The sequence below is a fragment of the Tursiops truncatus genome, chromosome 8 (genome assembly GCF_011762595.2).
Source record: "Tursiops truncatus isolate mTurTru1 chromosome 8, mTurTru1.mat.Y, whole genome shotgun sequence".
Lineage (NCBI taxonomy): Eukaryota > Metazoa > Chordata > Mammalia > Artiodactyla > Delphinidae > Tursiops > Tursiops truncatus.
Genome location: NC_047041.1, coordinates 105,144,514 through 105,170,569, shown reverse-complemented (window position 1 = coordinate 105,170,569; position 26,056 = coordinate 105,144,514). Strand labels below are relative to the sequence as shown.

General features: G+C 52.2%; 1 protein-coding gene and 1 long non-coding RNA gene across 10 annotated transcripts in view; one reads left to right on the top strand and one right to left on the bottom strand.

Moving 5' to 3' along the window:
* The window catches only part of CTTN (cortactin), a 33,202-nt gene extending 15,366 nt beyond the window's left edge, over positions 1–17,836 (bottom strand). For 3 of the 7 annotated variants that reach the window (XM_033861363.2, XM_033861366.2, XM_019929093.3), the window contains exons 1-11: positions 17,689–17,836; positions 13,786–13,882; positions 11,459–11,545; positions 11,249–11,322; positions 9,120–9,249; positions 5,803–5,916; positions 5,419–5,529; positions 4,315–4,369; positions 3,035–3,145; positions 691–801; positions 38–148 (exon numbers count right to left, since the gene is read on the bottom strand). In XM_033861363.2, the coding sequence (XP_033717254.1) occupies positions 38–148; positions 691–801; positions 3,035–3,145; positions 4,315–4,369; positions 5,419–5,529; positions 5,803–5,916; positions 9,120–9,249; positions 11,249–11,322; positions 11,459–11,545 (904 nt within the window). In that variant the 5' untranslated portion in view covers positions 13,786–13,882; positions 17,689–17,836. Of the gene's footprint in view, positions 1–37; positions 149–690; positions 802–3,034; positions 3,146–4,314; positions 4,370–5,418; positions 5,530–5,802; positions 5,917–9,119; positions 9,250–11,248; positions 11,323–11,458; positions 11,546–13,785; positions 13,883–17,538 lie in introns of all 7 variants that reach the window. The other 4 variants (XM_004317919.4, XM_004317920.4, XM_033861365.2 and 1 more) reach the window with 3 other exon arrangements.
* A 391-nt stretch (positions 17,837–18,227) lies between these two features.
* Positions 18,228–24,571, top strand: LOC109548961 (uncharacterized). Of its 3 annotated transcripts, none has more exons than XR_012333650.1 (3): positions 18,228–18,642; positions 19,366–19,758; positions 20,439–23,122. It is a non-coding gene; the product is annotated as an uncharacterized lncRNA (long non-coding RNA). The 3 variants fall into 3 exon arrangements; XR_002175140.3 differs by lacking the exon at positions 18,228–18,642 and adding an exon at positions 23,134–24,571 and having other exon boundaries at positions 18,649–19,758; positions 20,439–20,574; XR_002175139.3 differs by lacking the exon at positions 18,228–18,642 and having other exon boundaries at positions 18,649–19,758; positions 20,439–20,574; positions 20,961–23,122.
* Positions 24,572–26,056: the final 1,485 nt, after the last annotated feature.

Sequence of the window (26,056 nt, the reverse complement as noted above, 5' to 3'; positions counted from 1 at the left end):
GAAGGGCCTCGCGGGCGAGCAGCCAGCATGAACGTACCTTTTTGGGATTCGTGCAGATGCAGCTTCTCCTGGTGATCCCAGCCAAGGGCACACTTGTCCTGTCTGTCTGTCTGCACACCGAACTTCCCTCCAAAGCCTTTCACGTAGTCTGCGTAGACAATAAAAGGCCATAATCGAGTATTAATGGGCAGCCTGCGTAACAGGGAGAAAGCAGGTTTTCCGTGAAGTTCAACATACACAATTCACTAAACCATCCTTTCTCTTCCTGACCTTTGGTGAAATTTCAGATGACATTAAGAGGACCGCCTCGTAGTGTGTCAGGAAAATAACCTCATCTACCATCTCCGCACCATGGGTTAACACTGACGGGACCCCCTACAGGAACCCGCGAAGCATGCAGTGTCACAGCACTGACGCGCCATTGGGTCTCACCACTTACACAGACGTGCGACACGTGGCCCCTGCTACAAGCCACGCCACTGCAGTGTTCAAGCTAAAAGAGGTCTAAGGACTGGATTTCTTAGTTAACGGCTCTGTTTTTGGATTTTCTGTTTTACAGTTCAATGTTTAACAGAAAGAGACATCCACCCTAAGTGTTCCCGGTTACGTTCTGTGTTTCCATTTCTGTTCTGGTTATCACCTATCACGTTAATAGCTGCTAGCTGGACAATAAGGTAAAGCTGAAGCCACCTTTCTGGGACTCGTGCTTCTCGGTTTTGCCTTGATACTCAAAGCCGACCGCGCTCTTATCCACCTTGTCCTTGTCGATACCATACTTGCCACCAAAACCTTTGGAGTAATCTGAAAACAAGAAGAGTACTGTTCATAAAGCAGTCACAAGATCAGCGAGCACGCTGTGGATTTCAGCAGTCTTTAAGGAAGTATTTTGATCACTCAATTTAAAAAAACAAACCTAAAGTCTCCGAGGCTCACTCTAAGATCACTTACGTAGGAAACATTTAAGAGTATTATTTGTATATAATGATGGAACTATGAAGTGCAGCAAATAGAGCAGACGAACAACTGCAGCGCCTCTCCTTCACCCCAAAAGACAGCATGAGGTAACAGGTGACATCAAGTTTCTGAACTCAGGATGAGCCACGGGGGAAGCTCTTGGAGGGTCACCCTACCTCTGAACCAAAGCCAGCAGAGCTGTGCCAGGGACACCGCCAAAGGAACAGGATAAACACGGACTACCTTCCAGAAATGTCAGTTCAACTCAAAGCTAAGTTATTATTACACTAAATCGCTATCTTTACACTAAGGCATGACTCCATCACGGACACATTAACGGAGCAGAACGCGCACAGAGATCAAATCCCTTCCCAGCACGCCTAGGGCTGCTCCCGGCACTTCGGCCTCTGCTCCCCGACTGCCCAAAGGCGTATTTATTCTTCTTCAAGGGCATCTCGGGGAGAAAATCTGGTAAAAATGAACAGGATCCAACAGCAGGTGCTGACTGGCAGCAGGCATACAGTGCAAAGGAGTACAGGTGTGTGCCTAGCAGAGAGAGAAGGCAGAGTTTAAAGGAACCCCACGCAGCAGGCCCAGCAGCCTCAGTGCAGGCAGGCCCTGCCAGGTGTAAGGGAAGCACCGCCCTCATCAAACAGGAGCCCCTCAGGCCCAACGGCCATCCCCCTGGGGAAATGCCAAGCCAGTGGGGTTTCCGGTGATGGCTTTCATTTTTGTTTCTTAAAAAAATCCGGGGTTTTAAAAAGTACGTGAGCTCTCAGTTTGTACGCTGGCCAATGTTCAAATCATTTAAATGCGCAGGCCAAACAAAACAAACGATGCAGAACCACCAACAGATCAGGAGCTCTGCAGCGGGGGCTGAATCTTTAAGTCAAGCTCCATAAACACACACCTCAGAGGGCAGAGGGCCGTAACTGGTCACTTACATCACAGTGAAGGGAAAGTCAGGATGGCTTCTAAGGACAATCTAGAAGGCTCTATCAAAATTTTAAATTCAACGTCTTTTGGCCCAGCAACTCCATTGCTAGGAATTTATTCTTTTAAATAATCACTTATGTATATAACAGAATATTCACTGCAATTTTTTTTTTTTTTAATGAATTTACTTATTTTATTTTCGGGTCTTGGGGTTTACTTCGGGTTGGGTCTTTGTTGCTGCGCGCGGGCTTTCTCTAGTTGCGGCGAGCGGGGGCTACTCTTGGTTGCGGTGCGCGGGCTTCTCCTTGCAGTGGCTTCTCTTGTTGCAGAGCACGGGCTCGAGGCGTGTGGGCTCAGTAGTTGTGCCTCGTGGGCTCTAGAGCACAGGCTCAGTAGCTGTAGCGTGCAGGTTTAGCTGCTCCGTGGCATGTGGGATCTTCCCGGACCAGGGCTCGAACCCGTGTCCCCTGCACTGGCAGGCAGGTTCTTAACCACTCCACCAGGGAAGTCCCTGTAGGCAATTTTTAACATCAAAACTTGGAAATAACCTAAATTCCACATTCCAGAGAGGAACAGTTAACCTGACCACGGAACAGAGGACTCAGCAGTCATCAAAATTACGACAAACCGTGACTTCCTTGGTGGTCCAGTGGTAAAGAACCTGCCTTACAACACAGGGGACGTGGGTTCAATCCCTGGTCAGTGAGCTAAGATCCCACATGCCGGGGGTCAACTAAGCTCACGTGCCTCAACTAGAGAGTCCTTGTGCCGCAAACTTCAGAGCCCACGTGCCCCGGAGCCTGCGCGCCACATCTAGAGAAGAGAAAACCCAAACGCCACAACTGGAGAGAAGCCCACGCACCACAACGAAGAGCTCACGTGCCACAACTAAGACCTGACGCAGCCAAAAATAAACAAAATGGATAAATAAATAAATCTTTAAAGAAAAAGAAATAAGACAAACCACCTACACCGTCCAGAAAGTAACAGGGACATCCAAACACTTGAAGTTAGAAAAATTATATAAATATAACATAAACCGATTTGCATCAGGGAGAAGTCCCCTGGGTGTGTGTCGGTGAATGCATGAGAAACAACGGGGCCCGGGGTGCCTGACGGTCAGCAGGGCGCCGCTGCGGCCCACCTCTCTGCGACTCGTGCTTCTCCGTCTTGCTCTGATAGTCGAAGCCCACGGCGCTCTTGTCCACGCGGTCAGACTGCACGCCGTACTTGCCACCGAAACCGCTCGAGTAGTCTGGGGAGACAGGGCAGCGGTCAGGAAAGTGTGTCAGGCCAAGTGCCACCTTGGTCAGACGAAGCAAGACTCACCAGGAGGTCAAGCACGCATCTTAAAATGTACAACAAGCTACCCGCTGCCACACACGGGTGACGCTGGACGCGTCTATGCGCCTCTGCAGTCTGGTCCCCTTCGACTACTGAAGGGCAGAGGTGAGCTGCAGGCCCACTTTGGGAAGTAACCGTTCAAATAAAGGTCAGTGTATAAAGACAGCTAGGCAGCTGCATGGGTCTTTCTAGAAAAGACACGACCCCTCCAACACATCGAGCCAGGTGGGCTGGGTGGACCGGCGGGGCCTAGAGCACTCCCAGGCCGAGCTACTTCCCTGGGTCATCGGATGACCCACAAGAGGCAGAAGTAAACAAGCTTGCAAAAAACACCTCAAGGTGGCTTCCCTGGTGGTGCAGTGGTTGAGAGTCCGCCTGCCGATGCAGGGGACACGGGTTCATGCCCCAGTCCAGGAAGATCCCACGTGCCGCGGAGCAGCTGGGCCCATGAGCCACAGCCGCTGAGCCTGCGCGTCCGGAGGCTGTGCTCCGCAACGGGAGAGGCCACAATAGTGAGAGGCCCGCGTACCGCAAAAAAAAAAATCTCAAAGGACTTCCCTGGCGGTCCAGTGTTTAAGACTCCACGCGTCCACTGCAGGGGGCACAGGTTTGATCCCTGGTCAGGGAACGAGGATCCCATAGGCTTTCATTTACAGAAAGGCTTTACCAGGGAGCACTACCTCATAAAGATTAGCCTACGCCACGTCAAAAGACGCACGTACACGCTGAAAACGTCAGTAATTTAACGGCTCTGTTTCCATCCTCCGGGGAGAGTTAGTTTTGCCAACCAAGTTAGAGAGGGAACTGTTCGGGGGCAACGCTGCACGGATGAGGGGAAGCAGCTTCTGCTGCCACACGGGAGGTGGCACAGGGACACGAGATGCCAGCACTTCATGGGCTGCGTGGCAGGGACCCCACTGTCACACCACACCCGGAAGACCAGACACCTGAAGGCGACAGCAGCAAACTGCCCGTGGCGACACCCCTGCCCCCAGGAAGAGGCCTCGAGTGACAACGTGCTCCTGCCCTTCAAAAGCAGGCGGGGCTGCCTTCCCATCACCGGGGTCTTTCACATCTCACCTTTCTGCGAGGCGTGTTTCTCAGTTTTCCCCTGGTACTCAAAGCCCACAGCAGACTGCAGTCACAGAAAAAAGGGAAATGCAGTTTTAAATGCCTGGATCCACGATGCATAGGACACTTTAAAAAACATGAACCGTGTTATCTTTTGATCTTTGATTTCCCAAAGCCCTGCTGTTTTGAATTCGTAACCCATAAAATGCTCACAGAAGCGGGGGCGGGGGGGGGGGCGCTGCCCAGGCCAAGCTGCAAGCATAGCGGCCTGTCCCTCCCTGCCTCCCCCCGGTGGCCGACCCCCCCACAGGACACCGACCTGGGCCGACTCCCATCAGCCCGCTTCTCAGATGGGCTCCCCAAGAGCCACACGAACGCAGGAACAAGGCCCGGCGCTGAGGTGGGCACCACGCACGCAGCCCGGGGGAAGGGCGAACGTGGGACCGTGGCCACACACAGCCAGGCCTAACCCCCAAGCCCAGGCTCGCAACGCTACGACATAAAACAAAGGGGCTGACGGCCCTGAGCCAGGGACTCGAGAACAGCGGGGCAGCATCCGGACGCTCAGCACAGCGCGGGAGGCGGGAGGCGGGAGGCACTCTGCCAGTCCGCTCTGAACACCCTTGGGGGAGCCCTGTCACAGTGACATCCAGGCAGGGACAGTGGGTGTAAACAGTCCCCGCTGGCATCCTTGGACGAATCTAAGGCTGTCCCGGGGTCATCCGATGAGTAGATACCAACATGGGGGCTTCTACAGCAATCAGTAAAAAAAAACCCTTACACTTGACTGTTCTTCTGTTTGTCTGTTTGGCCACACGGCCTGTGGGATCCTAGTTCCCCGACCAGGGATCGAACCCGGGCCCCTGGCAGTGAGAGTACGGAGTCCTAACCACTGCACCGCCCGGGGAAGTCCCTGTTCTCGCCTCTTAAAGGGCCAATCATCTCAAAGCAACTGGAAAGGCGGGCCCTGTGAGCCCTGTGGTCAGGACACCCACCCTGCAGTCCCACGGAGTCAAGAGGCCCGGAGCACACACACCTGGCGGTGGGCTCTGACCTAGGAGGACTGGCTCCTCGCCCTCCCCGGGCGCCAGCTGCCCAGGATGCTTCACTCACCTGGTCAACTCTGTCCACCTGGACGCCAAACTTGCCTCCAAACCCCCGGACGGAGTCGACCTGCGAGCAGTGCTTGGAAAGCTTCGACTGGTACTCGTGGCCGACAGCTGACTGGAACAGGTTGCGAAAATGAAAGCGTCAGACACCCGCCGGTATCACCACAGTGCCCACCCCCATGCGGGGTCTAAGGGGGCAGCCCGCACCTGTGGTCAGCGTGGGTGACCCTAATTGAAACCACTCAACGTGGAAGTCAGCCTGGGGGAAGGTGCCTCCCGGGGGGCATCGCAAGCCATGGCCACTGGTCAGGTGTTCCCCGAACTCTCTCCGTTACCGGCCTCCCCGGAGACTGCCCAAGAAGCCCGGCCACAAGGGGGGGCTTCTCACATGACTGGGCATGAAGAGCCAGGAGGCCAGGCCCCATCCGGAAACCGCAGAGCCAGCAGCCTGCAACATGACTCCTGAGACCCAGTTCCGGGAAGACCGCTGGCAACCATCATCCTACTCAGACAGGACATTTTCACACCACAGGACCCAGGAATCAGGACACAACATGCATTTTGCTAACAAATGCAGACACAGACAGGTGCGCTGGAGTCACGCCTCGCGTTCAGAGTCACGAGCCACTGTGCGCCCAGCCTGTCCGGGAGCGGAGTGGGCCCGTCAGCACATCACCAGCCCCACGGACGGGCAGGAAGGGAGTTTGGTGACATCCTCTCAAGGTCACGTGCCGAACAAGCGGTCCACCCCAAGGTTCCTGCGGCGTTTCCCACGGTGCGGTCAGCAAGCCACGGCCCAGGGCCCACGCCCGGCACTGAGGCTGTTGGGAGCACACCACCTCCACGCACTTGCAGAACGGCTACGGCTGCCTCTGTGTCTCGACAACGCAGCTAGTTCGGGAGCTGCCTGAGACCCCATGGCGGCCGCGAGGCTGAAAACACTCCCCGAATTCTGAGTGGCCCCCGTCCTACTCCAGCCTCCCAGGCCCCTGACCCTCAGTGCTCGGCACCAGGGTCCCAGGCTCCCTCAGCAGGATGGACAGTGGTCACGGACCCCTTGACGGACATCGAGGACACAGGACGCGTGCCTGCCACGTGACCCAGCGCGGGGCGAGAAGGCACACCCAAACCCCGGTTAACTATGACTCCAGTGAGCCACCCCGCCTTGGGCCCTCCTGCAGTGAGGGACCCGCTAGCGCACTGTGGACCCCCTTCCTGTTCATCTACAACTTCAGCAGCTGGGTTTGGGATCCAACCACTGCGGAGTCACCGCCACAACTGAGAACTCTGCAGGCCACTCGGAGCGTGCATTCTTTCCACAGCCCAGGGAGCCAAGTAGGTTCTACTTTAAAGTTTGGAGCTGTTACTTTCTCTCCTTTCCGGGTTGGTTCCGATGCCTGTAGCTAACAGCAGATCCACGGCACCGCAGCCTCGGAAAACCTCTGCGGCAGAGACCACCCACCCGCAGCTTCTGGGTCTCACCCAGAGAACGTCAGCAGAGTAACACGGAGGCAGCAGCACGCAGAGAGGATTCCCCAACTTGATTCTTCATCACAAAGAAGTTCTAAGGACACTGCTCTGAAAATATGGCCAGTGACAGCTTATTAATTTTTCCAACTTTTTGATCAAAACAGATTTATCCCTCAAATTGCCCTTGACCTTACGTTGACAAGACAGTATTTATTATCGAACAGTCAGCACCGGGCAGAGCGCTGCCAAAAGCAGGAATGTACACTGGTCCCGACATGTGCCTGGCGAGGAACAAAACCTGCATCATGGACCACGGCCCCCGTGAGCCCCGAAAGAGGCGTGGGAGATGCTCAGACCACAGCGCACATGGGATCCCGGTGGCTGCTGCGCCTTCCCAGTCCACAATCCTCTCACAAGTAGGTGCCTGCCCAAGATGTGTTTTTTTCTGGAAGTCTCTATCACACAGTCTCAACACGCAGATCTCAGGGCTCTTTTTCAACGTCTGGAAAGGACAAGTTACAAACAGCTTCAGGGTCACTTGTTCCGGTTTGGAACCTTAGTGATTTCTGATGACAGGTTGGTCCAGTGGCGCTCCCGTGAGCTGCAGGGGAGGAAGCACCCACCGACCGCGGCGCCCCCCGCTGGGTCCACCTGAGGGGAACCGCCGGCTGGAGTGAGAGCTCGGTTCCCTGAGCCGCCCGGGTGCCGTCAACACGTGGTTCCAGGCGCTCACACACCGTCCGCTGAGCGCCTTCACGGTGCCAGGCCCAGCACGAGGCGAGCACAGCTGTCCAGGCCTCGACAGGAAGGACAGCACAACGCAGGAGTGACGCTGACAGAGGGTAGCACAAAGCACGGGGAGAGGCAGCCGCGGGCCGACAGGAAGCCTGCAGGAGCCGAGGGGCCTGGGCCGCGGGTGGCGGGGGGATGAGGCTCAGCCCGCACAGGGCAGTCCGGCAGCAGCCCCGACAACTGTCTCACTGTCCTCATCCAGGGCTTCCTGGTGCATCTGCAACGTTCTCCCCAGCAGGTTTTTCCGACCCAGAGCTGGGGACCCAGATTATACTGAACGTCTCTTTGCTTTCACTCCCCGTAACCCTGAGAGCCTGGACTCTGTTAGGTGGGAAAGGCTTCTACCTACATGATGCTTTCATTGCCCGAAAAACATGGGGATTTTGCCCGTCTGTGCTCCTAAAAGCCACCACACTTTCTAGGATCCAAAGATGGTTTCTGCTCCCCACGCCCCTGCGTGCTGTCCAGACGTCTCTGGGAGTGACGGGGTCACCGGGGGCGTCCCTGTCTCTCTCCTGCAGCCTGCCGTTCATAGACTCCGTCTCCAGGCTCATTTCAGACCTGGCCTGGGGTGCCCACAGGTCCCCATGTATCCACTCTGTGGTGACACAGCCCAGATGGCATACTGTGACACAGCCGCGTCATTCCAAGCCCAGCTCAGATGCCGAGTCCGATCCAGGCACAAGGGGGACAGGGGTGGAATTACAGCCCAGAATCCAACCCAGTTGATACCTCTGCACAGAATAAAGGCAGACATCTCGCATTACCAGCCTGGGAAAAACCTACCTCTCTGGGGACGTCTAAAGACTGCAGACCTGCTTCACTGCAAACGCGCTACGGTCTACCATCCTCTCTGCAGGGCGGACACCAGCCCGCCAGCTGATCCAGTCCCTTCTCTAGTGCCAGCAAAGGCCGCTGCACTGCTAACAGCTCCAGTCTCCACCTACCTGGACTTGCCCGCCCCCAGCCTGCTGGGCAGTGGCGTGACGCCGGGGGCCAGGGTCCTCTCTGAAGTTCACTAAATGTGGGAAGGACGACAGCACGCCTGGCGGCTGAATTTCCACCCTTGACGTGAACCAAGGCCCGCAGACTCGGCTCCGGTCTGCAGATGGGTGGCATTCAGGCCGCAGGCTGAACCGCCGTCAGGCCGCTTCCAGGCCTCCATCCTGGTCACAGAGCGGCCTCTGGCAGAACCTGATCTCCCGCTCCGGGGCTCCCGACACACCACCCACTCCCCAGCAACTCAGCATCTTAAAAGACCTTCCAAAAACGGGAGCCCTTCGCGGGTAAGGTCAATGGAGAGAGGATTACTTCTGGCAAATCCGTCCTCAACAAGTAGACTCCCAACTTTTCATCTACGGGGGAGGCTCCTGAGTGACCACTCTGCCGACCATGGTGAAGTCAGGCACGCCGGGACCCACCGCGACGTGGCCGGGCACTTACTCTGTCCATTCTGTCCTGCTCCACACCAAACTTCCCTCCGTAGCCGTGCGAGGCTCTGGGTCCCGTTTCGAGCTCCTTCTCCTTGAGGGTCTGGTGTTCTTGAAACACATTCTCCCTCAGCTTGTGTATGCTTGGGGGGAAGAGAACAAACAGGAAGAAACCGGTCAGACAGACGTGCGTCCTTGTTTTCCAGTGGGACAGACGAGGACAGGACGTGTCATCTCAGCAGATCTGCAAGGTTTCACTACTCCCCAGTCCCTGTCTCCCTTGTGCTCACTTTACTGTTCCACCAGCTGGTCCCCCAACTTCGGCAGTTCTCAGATGCAAGTTAACAGAAAAAAGAAACTAATCTGAATTCACACAGTGAGTCATCCCAACGCCCCCCCCCCACACACACACAGAGCTGTGCTGAAACGTGGACTTTCTCCCATAAGGGGAAAAGCTCCTCAGGGTTTATCAGACACCTGACTTGGGAGAGCTAGTTCTGTAAACGTCCCCAGAGGCAGAGGGGAAAAGCAGAGTCAACAGCCCCACACCCCAGGCAGCCCTAGGACAGAAGCCCAGACACACAAAACACTTAGATGGTTGCTCTTTCCTTGGAGCACTCCAGCTTTTGATTCAAAGGTGAAGTGAGGGGTTTGCAGAATTTACAATGTGAGCGCCACTTTTACTTTAAACACTGGGAACAGTGGGACAGATCACAAGATGTGGCCAAAACCGGGCAGGCCAGGAAGCGTCTGCAGCTGTCTCCGTCGGGAGACCCACAGCAACACGACGGCCACCTGATCCGGTTCCTCTCTGCCCAAGGGACAACATGTCCACACCTCAACATCTGGACAACAATCCCAGAAGTTCGGCTACAAAACCAACCAGGCCTGGCCACCTCCCGACCCCCTGACGAGCACAGGAGGAAGACCAGCCTCCCAAGAACACGGAAGGACCAACAGCCGTCCTGTCCCTGTGTGCTCTCTGAGCTCTACCCACCCAGAGGCTGCCTGATGAGAGAGCTCCTTTCTCCTCCAACCTGCCCTCCCCAACATGTTCTGATGCCACAGGGAACAGAAGAGATGAGGCCCAGATGGCATCAAGTCAGAAGGCAGCCTAACCCCACAGCGGGCGACCCGAGTCAGCCCCTGGCACCACCTCCTCCGGCCGGTCCCAGGCCCTTCTTCAGGGGCTTGTGGGGAGAGGGTGGGCTCAGCGACTCAGGGAGGGAGGAACACTGGTGTCTAAAACGCCTGAGCTGCAGACTTCACCTCCTTTTCGGGACGATCTACTGAGTCTCTCTCAAGAACAGCTTCATTTTACTGCAAAGATCCCAGGGCCAAGCAAGACCAGCTCTCTGCCAGTGACCAAAGCGGGTCAGCAGTCCGTGAGGACACCTTCACAACCAGGGCATGGGAGCACACACTCTGAAGCTGGCACAGACTGAGCACATTCTAAAAGGTCCCTTTATCTACACCTCCCGACAGGAAAACAAGCTGCCCCAGAGGTGGCCAGTTGCGACAGTGCCGAGTCAGACAATGACACGCTTCAAGCAGCTCTCCTATTTGAGGCTTTTAAGAGAACACAATGCTGAGAATTCAGCTCGTAGCATCCAACTGATCACGATAAAATAATAAAAGTATAACAAAAAAATTAAAGAAGGGTGTTTACGGTCTAAGGTATTCAAAGACATCCACACTTTAGAAACCTCCCATCAGCAGAGAGAAGAGCTTAGGTAACTGTGTTCCTCGATGAAAACCACAATATTGAAAAACAGACTCTAGAATTGGAAGCACGGAAGTCATTTGCGATGGGAATTTTTAAGTTACGGAGCACGTCCGTATACATACACGTACACAAACACGCAGATGTACACATCAGGTCTTACATTCACCTACTGTATAAATATCGAGTCACAGCATGCAGCGACAAAGACCCACTGCAGCCAAAACATACACACACACATACATACATACAAAGAACAATGCTGCAAAAAATAAAAAACAAAATAAAATAAAAAATCGAGTCACAAAACAAAACAAAAGCAATTCCACCATATGAAGCCATGACCTTATCTCTTATCCCTGCCTTATCTTCATCTTTCAGAACATCACTGTCACACAAATACCGAGAAAGTCTCTTACTTGATGTGCTCCTGGTGCCCAGACCCCTGGACGGTTTTGGCCCCCCATCGCTGCTCTTTTTCACTTACGTCATTCTGAAAAGAAAAATAAATGACGAGTGCACCCCACAGCCTGGATTGTAAGACAACCACCCACCCGCCCACCCAAACCCAAACCCTGGGGAAATCCACTCCGGGAGACGTGAAAGGCAGGCAGACTGGTGACTTGTACCACGAAATCAGGGTCGGTTTCCCAGTCGTCGGCTCCCGCGTCGTCCTGGGTGATGGACACAGTGTGGCCGGCCGAGGCTTTCCACATCTGGAAAAGCAGCCCCGCAGTTACAGAGGCCCGGGAGAACCCTGCACAGAGGCCGACGCAGACACCTTTGCCTGGGACCCCAAAACCCTAGAGGGCACAGGGCAGGCTGGGGGGCTATAAGCTCAAATAGTCACTCATAATCCCTGAGTGACACCCGTAGGAACAGAAGAAACGCAACATTTTTTAGCTCTAACACTGCTGTCAACCGGCATCAGAAACAAATAAGAAATGCTCCTGGCTTCAACTCAAGTGAGGAAATTTTCTGGAAAATAAAAAAGTCACGTGTGCACTTACTTCACTCATTGGGAATATCTTCCTCTCCCACTAAGTCTCATGACAACGATACTGTCCAACACTGGGAACGCACCGAATGTCACCAATGGTAAATTTTGTTGTATTTTACCACAATTTTTTTGAAAAGCACCCATCTTAACTTCAAAGTGGAAATTTGGAAATTACTGGAAACCTAATAATGATTTTCTTAACTCGGACTCTGACAAGTCAAATATTTCAAGCGTTGCTTTGCCATCTACTTGGGAAAATAGCACATAAATGCCAACCTGTCCTCTACTAGGCAGCTCTGAAGACTGGCCACCCTGCTTCCTCAGCAGAGTCCTGAAATTCTGTGTTTTATCTAGTTGACAGAACCATGATGCAGCTTCACAACTGAACCACATCGTTCTTTTCTTAACTGCAAAGGCAAAATCTAGCTTTTAACGGTTTCAAAAGAAAACTATGTATGAGAAGAATGGATTCATTCTCCCCAAAAGTACTTATAAAATTTCACATAGGCCAGGAAGCAACTGAAAGCTTATTTTCATCTAATCAACCAGAAGCCCCATCCCAGCGTCTGAACTGAGGACGAGCAAGTCTTGCTCTGTGGGGTCACCGTGCTTCTGTGTGAACCCAGACTGGACGAGAGCCCTTCACAAGCCTGAGACTCCCCTGTCCAGGTCCACCACCCCCGCCAGCTCCGCTGGGTCACAAGTCCAAGGCGGTGGCAGGGGCGAATCAGGGTGCAGGGCTCTCAGATTTCCAGATGCAACTCCCGCCATGTCACCTGGGCAGGGAATCATGTGCCACCAGGTGGGACAGGACCAGCAATGTCCCTTCATGGCCACTTCAAACCTTGTTCCCCTCTGACCAGGTACGGCAAAGCATGGCAACAATTTCCCAGACGTGGACTTCCCTGGTGGCTCAGTGGTTAAGAATCCGCCTGCCAATGCAGGGGACACGGGTTCGAGCCCTGGTCCAGGAATATCCCACATGCCACGGAGCAACTGAGCCTGTGCGCCGCAACTACTGAGCCTGCGCTCTACAGCCCACGAGCCACAACTACTGAGCCCACGTGCTGCAACTACAGAAAGCCTGCACGCAGGAATAAAGACCCAACACAGCCAAAGATAAATTAAAAAATAAATAAGTAAGTAAATAAAAGACCAGTTTCTTTTGAGATTAAAGTAAAACATAGAACTTAACCAAGAAATAGTTTCTTTAAAAAAAAAAAAAAAAAAAGAATTTCCCAGACGTGAACTGCTTTTGACACAATTTTCGAGAGCCGACGGACTAGGTTCAGCACAACCAATGCGCCCATTCACAGATGGGGAAACAGCTGCCTGAAGCTAAACGGTTTGCCCTCAGCCTCTGACTCCCCAAGCCAAGTGTGCCCCGTGACACCACGCTGTCCTGGAGAAGGGGCTGCCCACCTGCAGGGCTCTAGCTGCCTAGAGTTCCAACCATTGAGGAGACGGTCACACAAAAGTCGGGGGTCTCCAGCGAGGCTCACTTCCCCCCGAAGGCAAAGGTGAAAGCCGATGTCCCAGCCTGAGACTTTTCCAGACTCATGGGGCTAACGCTAGCAGAGCCCACTCTTCACCCATCTTTCTGGAAGCCGGCTTCACTCGTGCGCAGGTGAGCACTTCCAGGCTCTCCCTAACATCGTGCCCGCTGCCTCCCCCGCCCAACATGGGACAGGAAGAAGGCGCCAGGTGGCTGCTCAGACAGGACAGAGATGCTCCAGGTCCTGCACTCCAGAGTTCTGCAGAATCCCCTCCACTTCCTAGACCACAGGCAACACTGGAAATTGACTTTATTTTTCAAAGAAGGAAATTTCCTCCCAGACAGTTATCATCCCAATCTCTGCAAACCCAGCAAAAGAACACCCCTCGTGTTCCCTGTCAAAGGGGTTTTACCTTGCCCACCCACGGGAGAGCACAGGAGAATGTTCACAGTACACAAACCTTTCTTTTCCAAGTAAAGATGAAAGGTGCTCACAAAACTCTGTTTAAAACACGGGAATCCAACGAGGAATTTCCAGGCATTTGTGAATTATTCTGTCTGTAAAAAGATTAAGAGTAAAAAGCTCAGAAGGATATGTGCTGACGGGCACCCAGGGCAAATCTTTACGTGTGGAGGTCCTTTTAGAATACCTCTGAAATCCTCGCAAACATAACGAGGTTTTGCAGAGCAATCTGAAAGGAGGGTGGGAAGAGTTACATTTTACTAACCAAAAAACTCAACCGATTTTCAGCCACAGTGAGAAACTACAGAAAATAAAAAAGTTCCAAAAGATTTATAACTGTTTGAAGTTTCTTCTTAATGCAACCAGAAACTATTGCCTCAATTGCTAACATACATTTCCTGTTCGCTAGAATCCTGACTGCTTTCCATTTCTGGGCCATCCTAATTTATGACTCTACTAAAAATCATAAAATTCTATTACCCTGGGTTTTTAAGAAAAAATAACATAAGAGAAGCACTCCCTGAAGGAAGGGATCATGATGTGGCTGGGATGAAACCCAGGGTGGCGACGGCTATTGGAATGTGAAGGGGGCGACTCGGGGAGCAAAGGAGAAGCAGGCTGCATTTCTGATGAACGGGTATGGTTACTGCACAGGACCAAGACTCCAATTCCCCAAGCCACCAGCTCAGCACCTCTTGATTGGACACTGCACTCCCAGACATTACAGATGAATACAATCCCCTTGTTCTCCAGGAACAAACCAGTCACAGGCAAACACCATTTGTATCGGCACACGGCTTGCCATGCTTTAGGAACTAGAGGGGTGATGCTCTGCTGGCCCTCCTCACACTCAATTTCCCCTTTGGAAACCCTAACTTCTGCAGGTTGCTTACTTAGTACATTCTGGGTATCGCAGTTATCAGCCAGCATCTATAAAAGTCTACCCAAGGGCAGCTAGTGATAGGCTCAAATCTACAATAATTTATTACCCGCTCAACACTTTAAGTTTTTGAAAAATTAAAAGCCTGGGATTTTTTGGATCCAGAGGTAATGCCTCTGGACCCCTACCTCACACCATACACAAAAACTAACTGAAAAATGGATCAAAGACCTAAATGTCTGAACTAAAACTATTAAACTCTTAGGGAAAAAAAAAAAAACATAAGCATAGATTTTTATAAGCTTGAATTTGGCAATAATGCTTAGATATGACACCAAAAGCACAAGTGAAAAGAGAAAAAAATAAATTGGACAAAGTTTTAAACTTAGTGCTTCAAAGGACACCTACCAAGAAAGTGAAAATAATTCACAGAGAGACATATATATTTTCAAATCATAGAGAATATATAAAGAACTCTTACAATTCAATAATAAAAAGGACAATTAATCGTATTTTTAAATGGGAAAAGGACCTGCACAGACATTTCTCCAAACATACAGAAATGGATGATAAGCTCAAGAAAAGACAGTATCATTAACCATCAAGGATATGCAAATCAAAACCAATGAGATACCACTCCACACATTCTAGAATGGCTACTATCCAAAAAACAAACAATAATAAGTTTGCTAAGGGTGTGGAGAAATCAGAACCCTCTTATGTTGCTGGTGGGAAAGTAAAATGAAAAAGTCTGGCAGTTCCTCAAAAGGTTAAACACAGAGGTACCGTATGTCCCAGCAATTCCACTCCTAGGTATATACCCAGAGAAATGAAAACTTCCACAGAAAACTTGTAAAGGAATGTTCATAGAGCATTACTCCTAACAGCCCCAGAGTGAAAATAACCTAAATGTCCATGTTATGTAATAGATACATAGCAGGTAGTCTATGCATACAATGGAATAGTATTTGGCAATAAAAAGAGTGAAGTACTGACACACGCTACAACATGCATTACTCTTGAAAACATTATGCTAAGTGAAAGAGGCCAGACACAAAAGACCAGATATTATACAGTCCCATTTATATGAATGGCCAGATCTGGCAAATCTACAGAGACCAAAAGTAGATTGGTGGTCGCTTAGTGCTGGGGGGCTGGGGGACAGGGACAGGGTTTCTTTGTGAGGTGATGAAACCACCCACGCACAATTAGCTTTCCATTAACCTCACCCTCTCCAGGGCAGCAGGAAGCCAAAGGGAACAGAAAGGTATCTGAGCAGCCAAAACAGACATCACAAGGCCCACTCTCTGCACCACAACTGCTCAGAGGACTCCCCTCCCACCTGGCCTCCTCCAAGGTGACTCAAAGCACCGCCTGCCCAGTGAAAGAGGAGAAACCTGATGGACAACGCGCCACCCCAGGACATAGGCCACTGCAACACAAGGCAGTTCCCGGGGCTCACCACCATTCTCTCCCTCAATCATGTGCCTCCCCAGCCCCTACTGAGTGCCACGGACCAAAGATCTGCATCACCAATGCCATTCATACAATTTAAGTGTTTTATAGATACGTCCCGCAAAATGTTTCAACTAAAAGTCACAGGTAGTGCGGGCAAACTGCCAGTTGGAGGGGGGGAGGGGCAGAGCATCAAAGACAACCCTGCATCCTCCGCTCTTCATTCTTGTGTCCGGAGGGGCCTTTAGGACCCTTCCTTGCTCCTTGGGCTCCAGGAGTACCTTCCATCCAGGAGAAGAGCAGGCCCACCTGCGGCACCGGCGTGGTGACTCACCCCGCCGTCAGGCCCGGCCCAGCGCCGGCCTGCGGGGCCGCCAGGCCGAATCACGCGGTCGGGCCCCGGCGGCTTAAGCCCCGACCAAGCTCCGCGGGACCAAGTCACCGCGGAGCCCCAGCGGGGAGCGCTCGCCAGGGACGCCTCCGGAGCTGCGTCCAGCGGGAAGAGGATTCCTCGCCCCGGAGCCCGACGCGGCCAGATCCCAGGGGGAGGAAGCCCTGTCCCCCTCCACCCGAGACCCTCCGGCAGGGCCATCCAGCTCGCGTCGGAATACTCCCCAAGAGCCCCTTCCAGCTCATTTCCAGCACCCCCAGAGGAGGGGCTGTTCCCAACCCACAGCCTCTCAACTCTGCAGCTGCGCCGGTCGCTGCATTTCCACTGACCTGATTGCAACACCTCCCGCTAGGTGCGGGCCCGGGAGCGGGGTGGGAACTGCCCCGCCCGGCCGCCCGGAGACCCCAGCCCCTCCGCCCCTGACCCCCCCCCCGGGTCCCGGACCCCTTCTTGTAGGGCTCCTCTCCTACCCTAGTCCCCCTCTCAGCCCTCCGCCCCGGCCCCTCCCTCTCGGCTCTCTGCCCCCGTCTCCTAACCCTCCAGGAGGTCCTGGATCCCCTCCCCGTAGGCCCCCTCTCCTCCTAGTTTCCCTCGGCCCTCCGCCCCCTTCCCCTAAATCCTCGGGGCCTGACCTCTCCCCCTAAGCCCTCTCTCTGCCCCTTCCCCCGACCTCGCGGGTCCTGCGTCCCCTCCTGGAGGGCCCCTCCCCTCCCCTAGACCCCCTCGGCCCTCTGGCCCCTTCCTCCTAGGAACCCGGGCACCCTCTCCTCATACCCCGGACCCCTCCGCCTCTGGTCCCTCTCCTCCCCCTTCCTGCCCGCAGCCCCGGGCCCCTCCCCCTCCATCGCCCCCGACCGCTCAGAACCGCGTGCCCTTCCCCCTCAGGCCCCGACCCCTTCCTCTTCCCCCAACCCGCCCCCTTTCCTCTGACCTCAGCCTCTCCCTCCGGCCCAGGCCCTCCCTCAGCCCCCAGCCAGCCCATCCCCTTCTCTCCGACCACAGCCCCCTGCCCCGGGAAGCCTCACCCGCGCTCCCCCCGCGCCCGAAACCGCGAGCGGAAATGCGGCGAGACCGCCGCGGCCGCCGCTTCCTTCCCGTTTCAGGACCCGGCGGCGCCCCGGGACCGCAACTGAGGAACCGGCCCTCCCCACCTGGCGGAAGGCGCGCTCGCTCACCACCACTGCGGTCGCTCCGGTCCAGCCCGGCTCCGCCCTGCCTCCGCCGCGCCGCCACCTCCCGCCGCTCCCGCTTCTCCTGCCGCTCCTAGGCGCCCCTCTCCACTTCCGGTTCCGCGTGCGGGGGCGGGGCCGCATCCGGGTCCCCGAGGCCCCGCCCCCTCTGGCACGCCCCGCCCCCGCCCGGTCAGAGGCCTACGGCCTTGCTGAGACAGCGGGGTGGGAACCGTGGTCAAACCCCGGCTGACTGGCCCGCGGTCCCTGCAGCCTCCCTCGTCCACGTGGCGCCGGAAGCGCCCACCGCTGGCGCAGGCGCGAGCTCCGCCCAGGTGCCAGCCTGCGAAGCATGCTTAAAAGTTAGATGACTGTACAGAGTACATTTAGGCCCACCATGCGCGGGCCAGACTGTGCTCAGATGGACACAATCCAAGGTGCTCATACTGAATTCATAGCACAGCCCGAGGGAGCAAAGGGAAAATGAGCCGGGAAAGGGGACAATGCCGAGTGCGCTGAGCCCTGAGGACACAGGAGGTAACTGTGACGGCCAGTCACCTAGGAGGAATAGCGCCCTCCTCATCCATCCGTCTGGCCATCCATTACCCATACGTACATCATCCATCCATCCATCTTCTCCATCCATGTTCCATCCATCATCCATCCACCCACCCATCCATCCGCCTGTCCATCCAGAGAAGGCCAGATATGTGTCAGGAATAGAGGTCAGCAGAATAAACGTGGTCCTTGCCCTCAGGGACCTTTCAGCCTAGAAGAGGGGTCAGGCATTAATCGAATAAGTATATACTTAGGAAACAAGGTATATGCTATAGAAGAAGTCAAAGGTCATGACATTATATTGGGGAGAAGACGGGACCCGAGCTCATCCAGGAGATTGGAGGTTTCTGTGAGCGATTAACATTTGTGCTAAGATCTGAAGGCCAAACAGAAGTAAACAAGGTAAGAAGGGAAAAATTTTCCAGGTAAGGAAAGAGGCTGTGTGAAGGTCCTGAGTCAGGAAAGGTCTTGCCACATGGGAACTGAAGGAAGTTCAGTGCAGCAGAAGTGTGGTGATGAAGCAGGGTAGTGGGGCAAGATGGGGCCAGGTCATGTAGAGATTGGGAGGGCAGAGCAAGGACCTTAGTCTTTATTCTAGAAGAAACAGGAAGTCCTTGGAGGAGATTAAGCAGAGGGGAGACATCATACAGTTTGAACTGTAATGAAATCCCTCTGGCTGCTGGGTGGAGAGTGGGTGGGAAGATGGCCAGGGAGGATCCTAATATCCTGCTTGCTACCACCAGTTCAGGCAGACTGTTGGTAGCAAGTAAGATGGAGAGAAGTGAGTAGGTACAAGATACATTTAGGAAGCTAAATTGTCAGGTTTGAGGATGGACTGGGGGTACGGGGTGGGGAAGGAGATGTCAGGGGTCAAAGGATAATTTTTTAAAGATAAAATCATGATTTTCATACACATGTAAAATGAACACATGTCAAAGATCTTATTTCACTTAATAATAAATGAAGCAACAATGTGTCACAACTTGTTCAGAGGAGAAGTCAAAGGCACGCTGAAATGAATTTGCAAACACCGGTCTATCCATAGGGCAACGTCAGTTGTATTTCATTGGACACAGGTAATTTGCCTTTCTGTGGGTGCAAATTATTTGCATCTGTTTTCTCCAGGTTAACTTCTACCTCCACAGAGGTACGGAATAATCTAGGCAAAAACAACAAAGGCACACATCCTGTAGAATCGTGTTTGTCAGAGGCTCCAGCATTCTGTTAAAAGAATACCTAAGAATCATTTTTGCCCGTTCTAAAGTCTGGAATTTTTCCTTCCAAAAGGATGACTCCTAGTATCTGAGTAGGTGCTCAGACAGGGCAGATGGGCAGGGTGGGGAATGAGGGTCGGGGGAGAAGATACACCAAGATTGCGATGGAAGAGTGAGGATACGTTTGTGGACTTGGTACCTTTGAGGGGCCTGTTGCATGTCAAAACGAGGTCCACGAAGTGATGCTGGAGAGATGGCTTTTGAGCAGGAGCTTTAAGACTAAGCAGGATAAGGACGTAAAAAGGTAGGAAAGGCCATCCCGGGAAGAGGGAGGGATTGCAGCAAAGGCACAGAGGTGGCAAAGAACGGGGTCCGCATAGAAAACCTTGAGGTCAGATGGATAGAATCGAAGTGCTTTCGCTTCCATCATTACCACGGACAGTGCAGTGCTGTGTGCAGTCAGGCATCAAGCTAATTGCTTGGTGGACTAAGGGAAGGCTCCCTTTTGATATAGGATTTTAGGCTCTGGACGCAGAGGATCTGACAATAGATCCCAACTCCAAGGCCTACTAGCTTTGTGACCGTGGGCAGTCACTCTGTCTTTCTGAGCCCCGGTCTCCCCATTTGTGCAGCTAGCTGTTGTCTCCTGGAGATTGTAATATGCAGGTCCCACGTTGCTTGGTTAGCCCAGGGCCCGGCATACAGTTAGTGCCCAGTAAGTGTTGGCCCTGTTGACTGAAAAAGGATGCACAATGTGAGAGTCGTGAGTTAAGCTTTATTTGGGGCAAAGTGAGGACTACAGTCTGAGAGACAGCCTTTCAGATGGCTCTGAGGAACTGCTCCAAAGAGGTGGAGTTGGGGGGGTCAATAGACATGATTTTAGTGAAGGGAGGGGCACATGCAGTCAAACACACATTTTCACAGAGGCTAGCTGCTAGTCACGAGGTGCAGATGTCCCTGTTAATAATTTTAGTGCTTTTCTAGGTATGAGAAGACGCAAGAAATTGGACTCAGAAAATCTTCTGCTGAAAATATCTAACTATCTGAAGACCTGTTCTGCCAGTTTTTCCCAGAGTACAGAGCACTTCATTCCTGATCTCCACCCTGACCTCCTTTCAGGGTAGGTTGAAAGTCAGTGACTGCAGTGGCTCATGACTGCATCCTTGTAGAGGCAGAGGGAAACATCCCACCTGGAAGTAGGGGAACTAACATTTGGGGACAGCCTGGCCTTGTCAGACACCACTGTGAGATTTTTAAAGTATAAGTGTGATACTGTGATTTATAAGAAATATGGGGACTTCCCTGGCAGTCCAGTGGTTAGGATTCTGGGCTTTCACTGCTGTGGCCCGGGTTCAATCCCTGGTTGGGGAACTGAGATTCCCGCGAGCCACGCAGCGCGGCCAAAATAAAAATGTTTTAAAAAGAAGTATGTATTTGGTCATTCAGATGACCAAATATATATTTCTCATATATAGTTGATGTTCATTCACAGTTCCTGTTTTACAGCTCCCCAAACCCTTGGAATTTCCTAACTGTTAAGAGCATAAATGCGTCTCGTTATATGAATGAGCTGATTTTTGGAAAGCACCTAAGGATGGGAGCTGGTTGCCAGGAGAACCAACTAAGTGACTAGAGGGTTGGAAATTTCAGTCCCACCCTTGAGCTCTGGGGAGGGGAGAAGTGAAGAACGGCGGGTTGAATTAATCGCCAAGGGCCAAGAGTTCATCGATCGTGCATGTGTAATGAGTCCTCCATAGAGACCCAAAAGGACGGGGTTCTGGGAGCTCCCGAGTTGGTGAACGTGTGCAGATCTGGGGAGAGCGCTGCCTGGAAAGCCTGGGATTTTTGGAAGCTCTGAATCCTTTCTCACACCTTGCCCTGTGCACCTCTTCCATCTGGCTGTTCCTGAGTTCATAACCTTTTAAAATAAATCTGTGATCTAGCAAGTAACAAGGTTCTCTGAGTTCTGTGAGCCACTCTAGCAAATTCATCGATCCCAAGGCGGGTTGGGAACCTCTGACTTATAGCCAGCGGCTTAGAAGCACAGGTGACAACCTGCACTTGGGGCTGGTGTCTGAAGTCCAAGGAGGAGGTCGTGGGAACCTCCAGTCTGCAGCCGGTGAGTCAGAAGCGCAGGTAGCAACCTAGACTTGCAGTTGACGTCTGACGTGGGCGTGCGGGAGTTGTGCGACTGGATCTGTAACCTTCAGGCTCTGACGCCACCTCGGAGCAGGTAGCATGAGAACTGAGCTGAATTCTCAGGCGCCCTGCGGGTGTCTGAGAATTGTTTGTTGGTGGGGGGTGGGGGGGACTACCCCGACATTAGAAGTGGAGTCTCAGAACACCAATAGGATATTTCCTTTTCCCCTCAAAACAGCTTTATGCGTTGAAATTATTTTTTAAGAGTAGTTTTTATTGAGCTATAATTACATAAAATACAGCACACCCACTTACAGCATACAATTCAGTGGTTTTTAGTATTGTCAGGAGGTGGCACTGTTACCCTCCAGGGCTCTTGGCCCCCTTAATCAATAGAAATGGATCAGAAGCCAGACAAGAAACTCAGGCAGGGCTGTACTGGGGCCCCTGCTGCAGCAGGAGGGTGCGAGAACAAGTAAGAGGTTCCCTCGCTCACTTCCCGAGGGGGGCAGCTGGTTCCCTCTATGGGGGGCGGGGAGGGGTGTGTCCTGGGGTCGGGCTAGAGCGGTGACTTAGGAGGTTTGCCCAGCCCCCTTTTTTTTTTTTTTTTTTTTTGCAGTACGCGGGCCTTTCACTGCTGTGGCCTCTCCTGTTGCGGGGCACAGGCTCACGGGCCCAGCCGCTCCGCGGCATGTGGGATCTTCCCGGACCGGGGCACGAACCCGTGTCCCATGCATCGGCAGGCGGACTCTCAACCACTGCGCCACCAGGGAAGCCCCGCCCAGCCCTTTGGTCATGGTGTGTGCAGGGGTCATGCGCAGTACCCTGCTTCTGCTCCCGGCTCTTCAGAAGTGGCAGTTGGGTTTTGGGGCTTTTTGTATCTTGTTGTCCGTAATTGCCCCAACTGTACATGCACGCAGTTATTTTTAGTCCCTTAAAGTTTCTTTGTATTTTGTTGCTCAAGGAGATGTTTGTCCAGATGTAAGCACTGCAGCAAAGGGTCCCAGGTCCCAGGTCCCAGCCTGTCTCAGTGCAACCGTCACCACAACCGACCTTTAGAACATTTTCATCCCCCCCAGAGGAGACCCTGCTTGTTAGTGATCAATTTCTATCCACCCCACCCCACCCCAAGCAACCACTCATCCGCTTTCTCTCGATGAGCTGGAATTATTTTTTTAATATTTATTATATTACATAATTATATAATACATATGCCACATTCAATGAGCTGGAATTACTGCTTCCATTGTCCAGATTAGAATAACCAAAGCTCACAGGAGACTGGTCAGCAGGAAGGTGGCGTGAGCTTTGTGACACACAAAGACCACTCTGGCTGCTACGGGGAGGACAGACCGCACGGCATGTGGGTTCTTAGTTCCCTGCCCAGGGATCGAACCCGTGCCCCCTGCAGTGGAAGCACGGAGTCTTAATCACTGGACCACCAGGGAAGTCCCATTGTATGCATTCTAAATATAACGTTAAGGATCCTTAACATTACGGTGTTAGCCCTTACGACGCCTTGCTGCTTCTGGTCTTGCAGTCTTGGAACTTGAGACTGCACTGCTGTGAAGAACTCCTGGAGTGTGAGAGACGCCACATGAAGGAGAACCCAGGCCTCCCAGCCAAAAGCCAGCACCAGCTTCCAGGTACCTGACTGAGACCATCTCGGACTTCCCAGCCCCACAAGAGCTGTCAGGTGACTGCCATCGCGTAAGTGGTTCCAGGAAAGACCAGCGGAAGAACCACCCAGATTGCCAGTCCACCGGATCAAGAGAAACAAGAAATCATTGTTTTTACCACTAAGTTTTGGGGTGGATTTTTACAAAGCAACAGATAAGATAGCAGATGGAGATCTTTCAGGGAATTGTGAAATCGATTTTCTGGGGGAGGAAAACAGTATAAAAAGTATATAAGACGGCAGAATGGAATATATGAGTTCATTTCATACAGAATCGTTGCAATTATCTATTGCTGTGTAATAAGGCACTCCAAAAGTTCATGGTGAAAAAGCCACCACCATTTTATGCTGAAACTTCATATGCTGGACCAGGAGTTTGGCAAGTGCAGGGGATGTGGTTCATCTTTGTTTTCAATGGAGCCTCGGCTGTGATAGATCAAATTTGGGGCTGTGGCTGGATGAACTGATTAGGGCCGTACGTCTGGGGCCTTGACTCTGTCTGCTGGGTGCGTTCCTCGTTTCTTCTCCCCATCATGTCTTCAGGAACAGGAACGTCCAACTTGGCTTCTTCACTTCCAATAGGCTGGCAGGAGCCGCGAGGATCTCGCTCTGCACAGCTCTCCATGGGGCCAGCTTGGGCTTCCTTACAGCATGGTGGGCCTGGGTAGCTGGACTTCTTACTCGGTGGCTGGTTTCTGCAAGGCTTCTGCTGACCTCGCTTCACAGGTCCGTGAACATCACACCTGCTACATTCTGTTGGTCAACGAGGTAAGTCGCTAAGGCCAGCCCAGGCTTAAGGAGGTCGGGAGGGGGGATTAAGACCCCACCTCTCAATGAGAGGAGCAGCAAAGAATCTGTAGCCTGGGGGGTATTTTGTCACATACTGTATTTCTAAGATGTCATTGCTTGTAAGACACATCCTGACTTCACGGGTAAAAAGATGTGAAAAAACGGTCATAATAAAATTGATGAGATGTAGTGTATACATGCAGAGCTGTGGTGTAAAATGTTTTCCACTGTGGCTTGCTTAGAAGTTCAAAACTAGGCTAAATTACATTCCAAAGTGACAGCCAAGAAGCAATTTCCAGACATCTAGTCCAGACCAAGACAGTTTGTCACATGGAGGATGTCCCTAAAATAACTATTAAAATTTTTGTTATGCTAAAAAAATTCACACGAATGCAAAAACAGATTAATATAATAAACCTTCATGAAACCGTTACCCATCATTTTTTTCTTTTTTAACATCTTTATTGGAGTGTAATTGCTTTAAAATGTTGTGTTAGTTTCTGCTGTATATCAAAGTGAATCAGCTACATGTATAGACATCCCCCATATTCCTTCCCTCTTGTGTCTCCCTCCCACCCTCCCTATCCCACCCCTCTAGGTGGGCACAAAGCACCGAGCTGATCTCCCTGTGCTATGCAGCTGCTTCCCACTAGCTATCTATTTTACCTTTGGTAGTGTATATATGTAAATGCTACTCTCTCACTTCGTCCCAGCTTACCCTTCCCCCTCCCCATGTCCTCAAGTCCATTCTCTATGTCTGCATCTTTATTCCTGTCCTGCCCCTAGGTTCATCAGAACCTTTTTTTTTTTTGTAGATTTCATATATATACATGGAATACATATATACGGTAGTTGCTTTTCTCTTTCGGACTTACTACACCCTGTATGACAGACTCTAGGTCCATCCACCTCATTACAAATAACTCAATTTTGTTTCTTTGTATAGCTGTGTAATGTTCCATTGTATGTATGTGCCACACCTTCTTTATCCATTCATCTGTCGATGGACACTTCCATCACCCATCTTTTACAGTTATCTCCCCACAGGGTCAATTTTTCTTGATCCATATCCTGACTTATCCCTGCCCCAGGATTATTTTAAAGCAAATGCCAGACACTGTATTATTTCATCTGTAAATACTGGGGAATACTGTCTTTCCACATGCCTTTTTTGTTGTAATCACAGTAATCCACTTGGCTTGGCAATAGATAATATTTACAGCCTTATTAATGGAAACAGTGGACGTGGATTCAACCAACTTTGATTTAACTGTGTTGGGAGAGGAAAGGGCAGGGCAGAGGAATGCTAAAATTCCCATCTACCATAAAGAGTTGCCAATCTGCAAAGTCTAAAATTGGTGAATCAAGGGCTTCCCTGATGGCGCAGTGGTTAAGAATCCACCTGCCGGTGCAGGGAACATGGATTCAAGCCCTGGCCCGGGAAGATCCCACATGCCGCGGAGCAACTAGGCCCGTGTGCCACAACTACTGAGCCCGAGAGCCACAACTACTGAAGCCCACACGCCTAGAGCCCGTGCTCCGCAACAAGAGAAGCCACCACAACTAGAAAAAGCCCGCACGCGGCAACAGAGACCCAACGCTGCCAAAAATAAAAACAAATAAATTTATAAATAAATAAATAAAATTGGTGAATCAAGGGGCCACATTAAGCACAAATTACTTAGGAGTAAGGAAGCAACTAGAGGAAACAGTTAACCCAGCTGCACATGGACCACAGAAGGGGAAGTCAAAGAGTGGGGCCGCTGGGGTCTCACTTAAGTGATATACACGTTATTACTTTGATTAAAATAAAACATTAAAAAGAAAGTAAGGTGGGGACTTCCCTGGTGGTTCGGTGGTTAAGACTCCACACTCCCAATGCAGGGGCCCCGGGTTCGATCCCTGGTCCGGGAACTAGATCCCACATGCATGCCACAACTGAGTTTGCATGCCACAGCTAAGGAGCCTGCCTGCTGCAACTAAGGAGCCTGCCTGC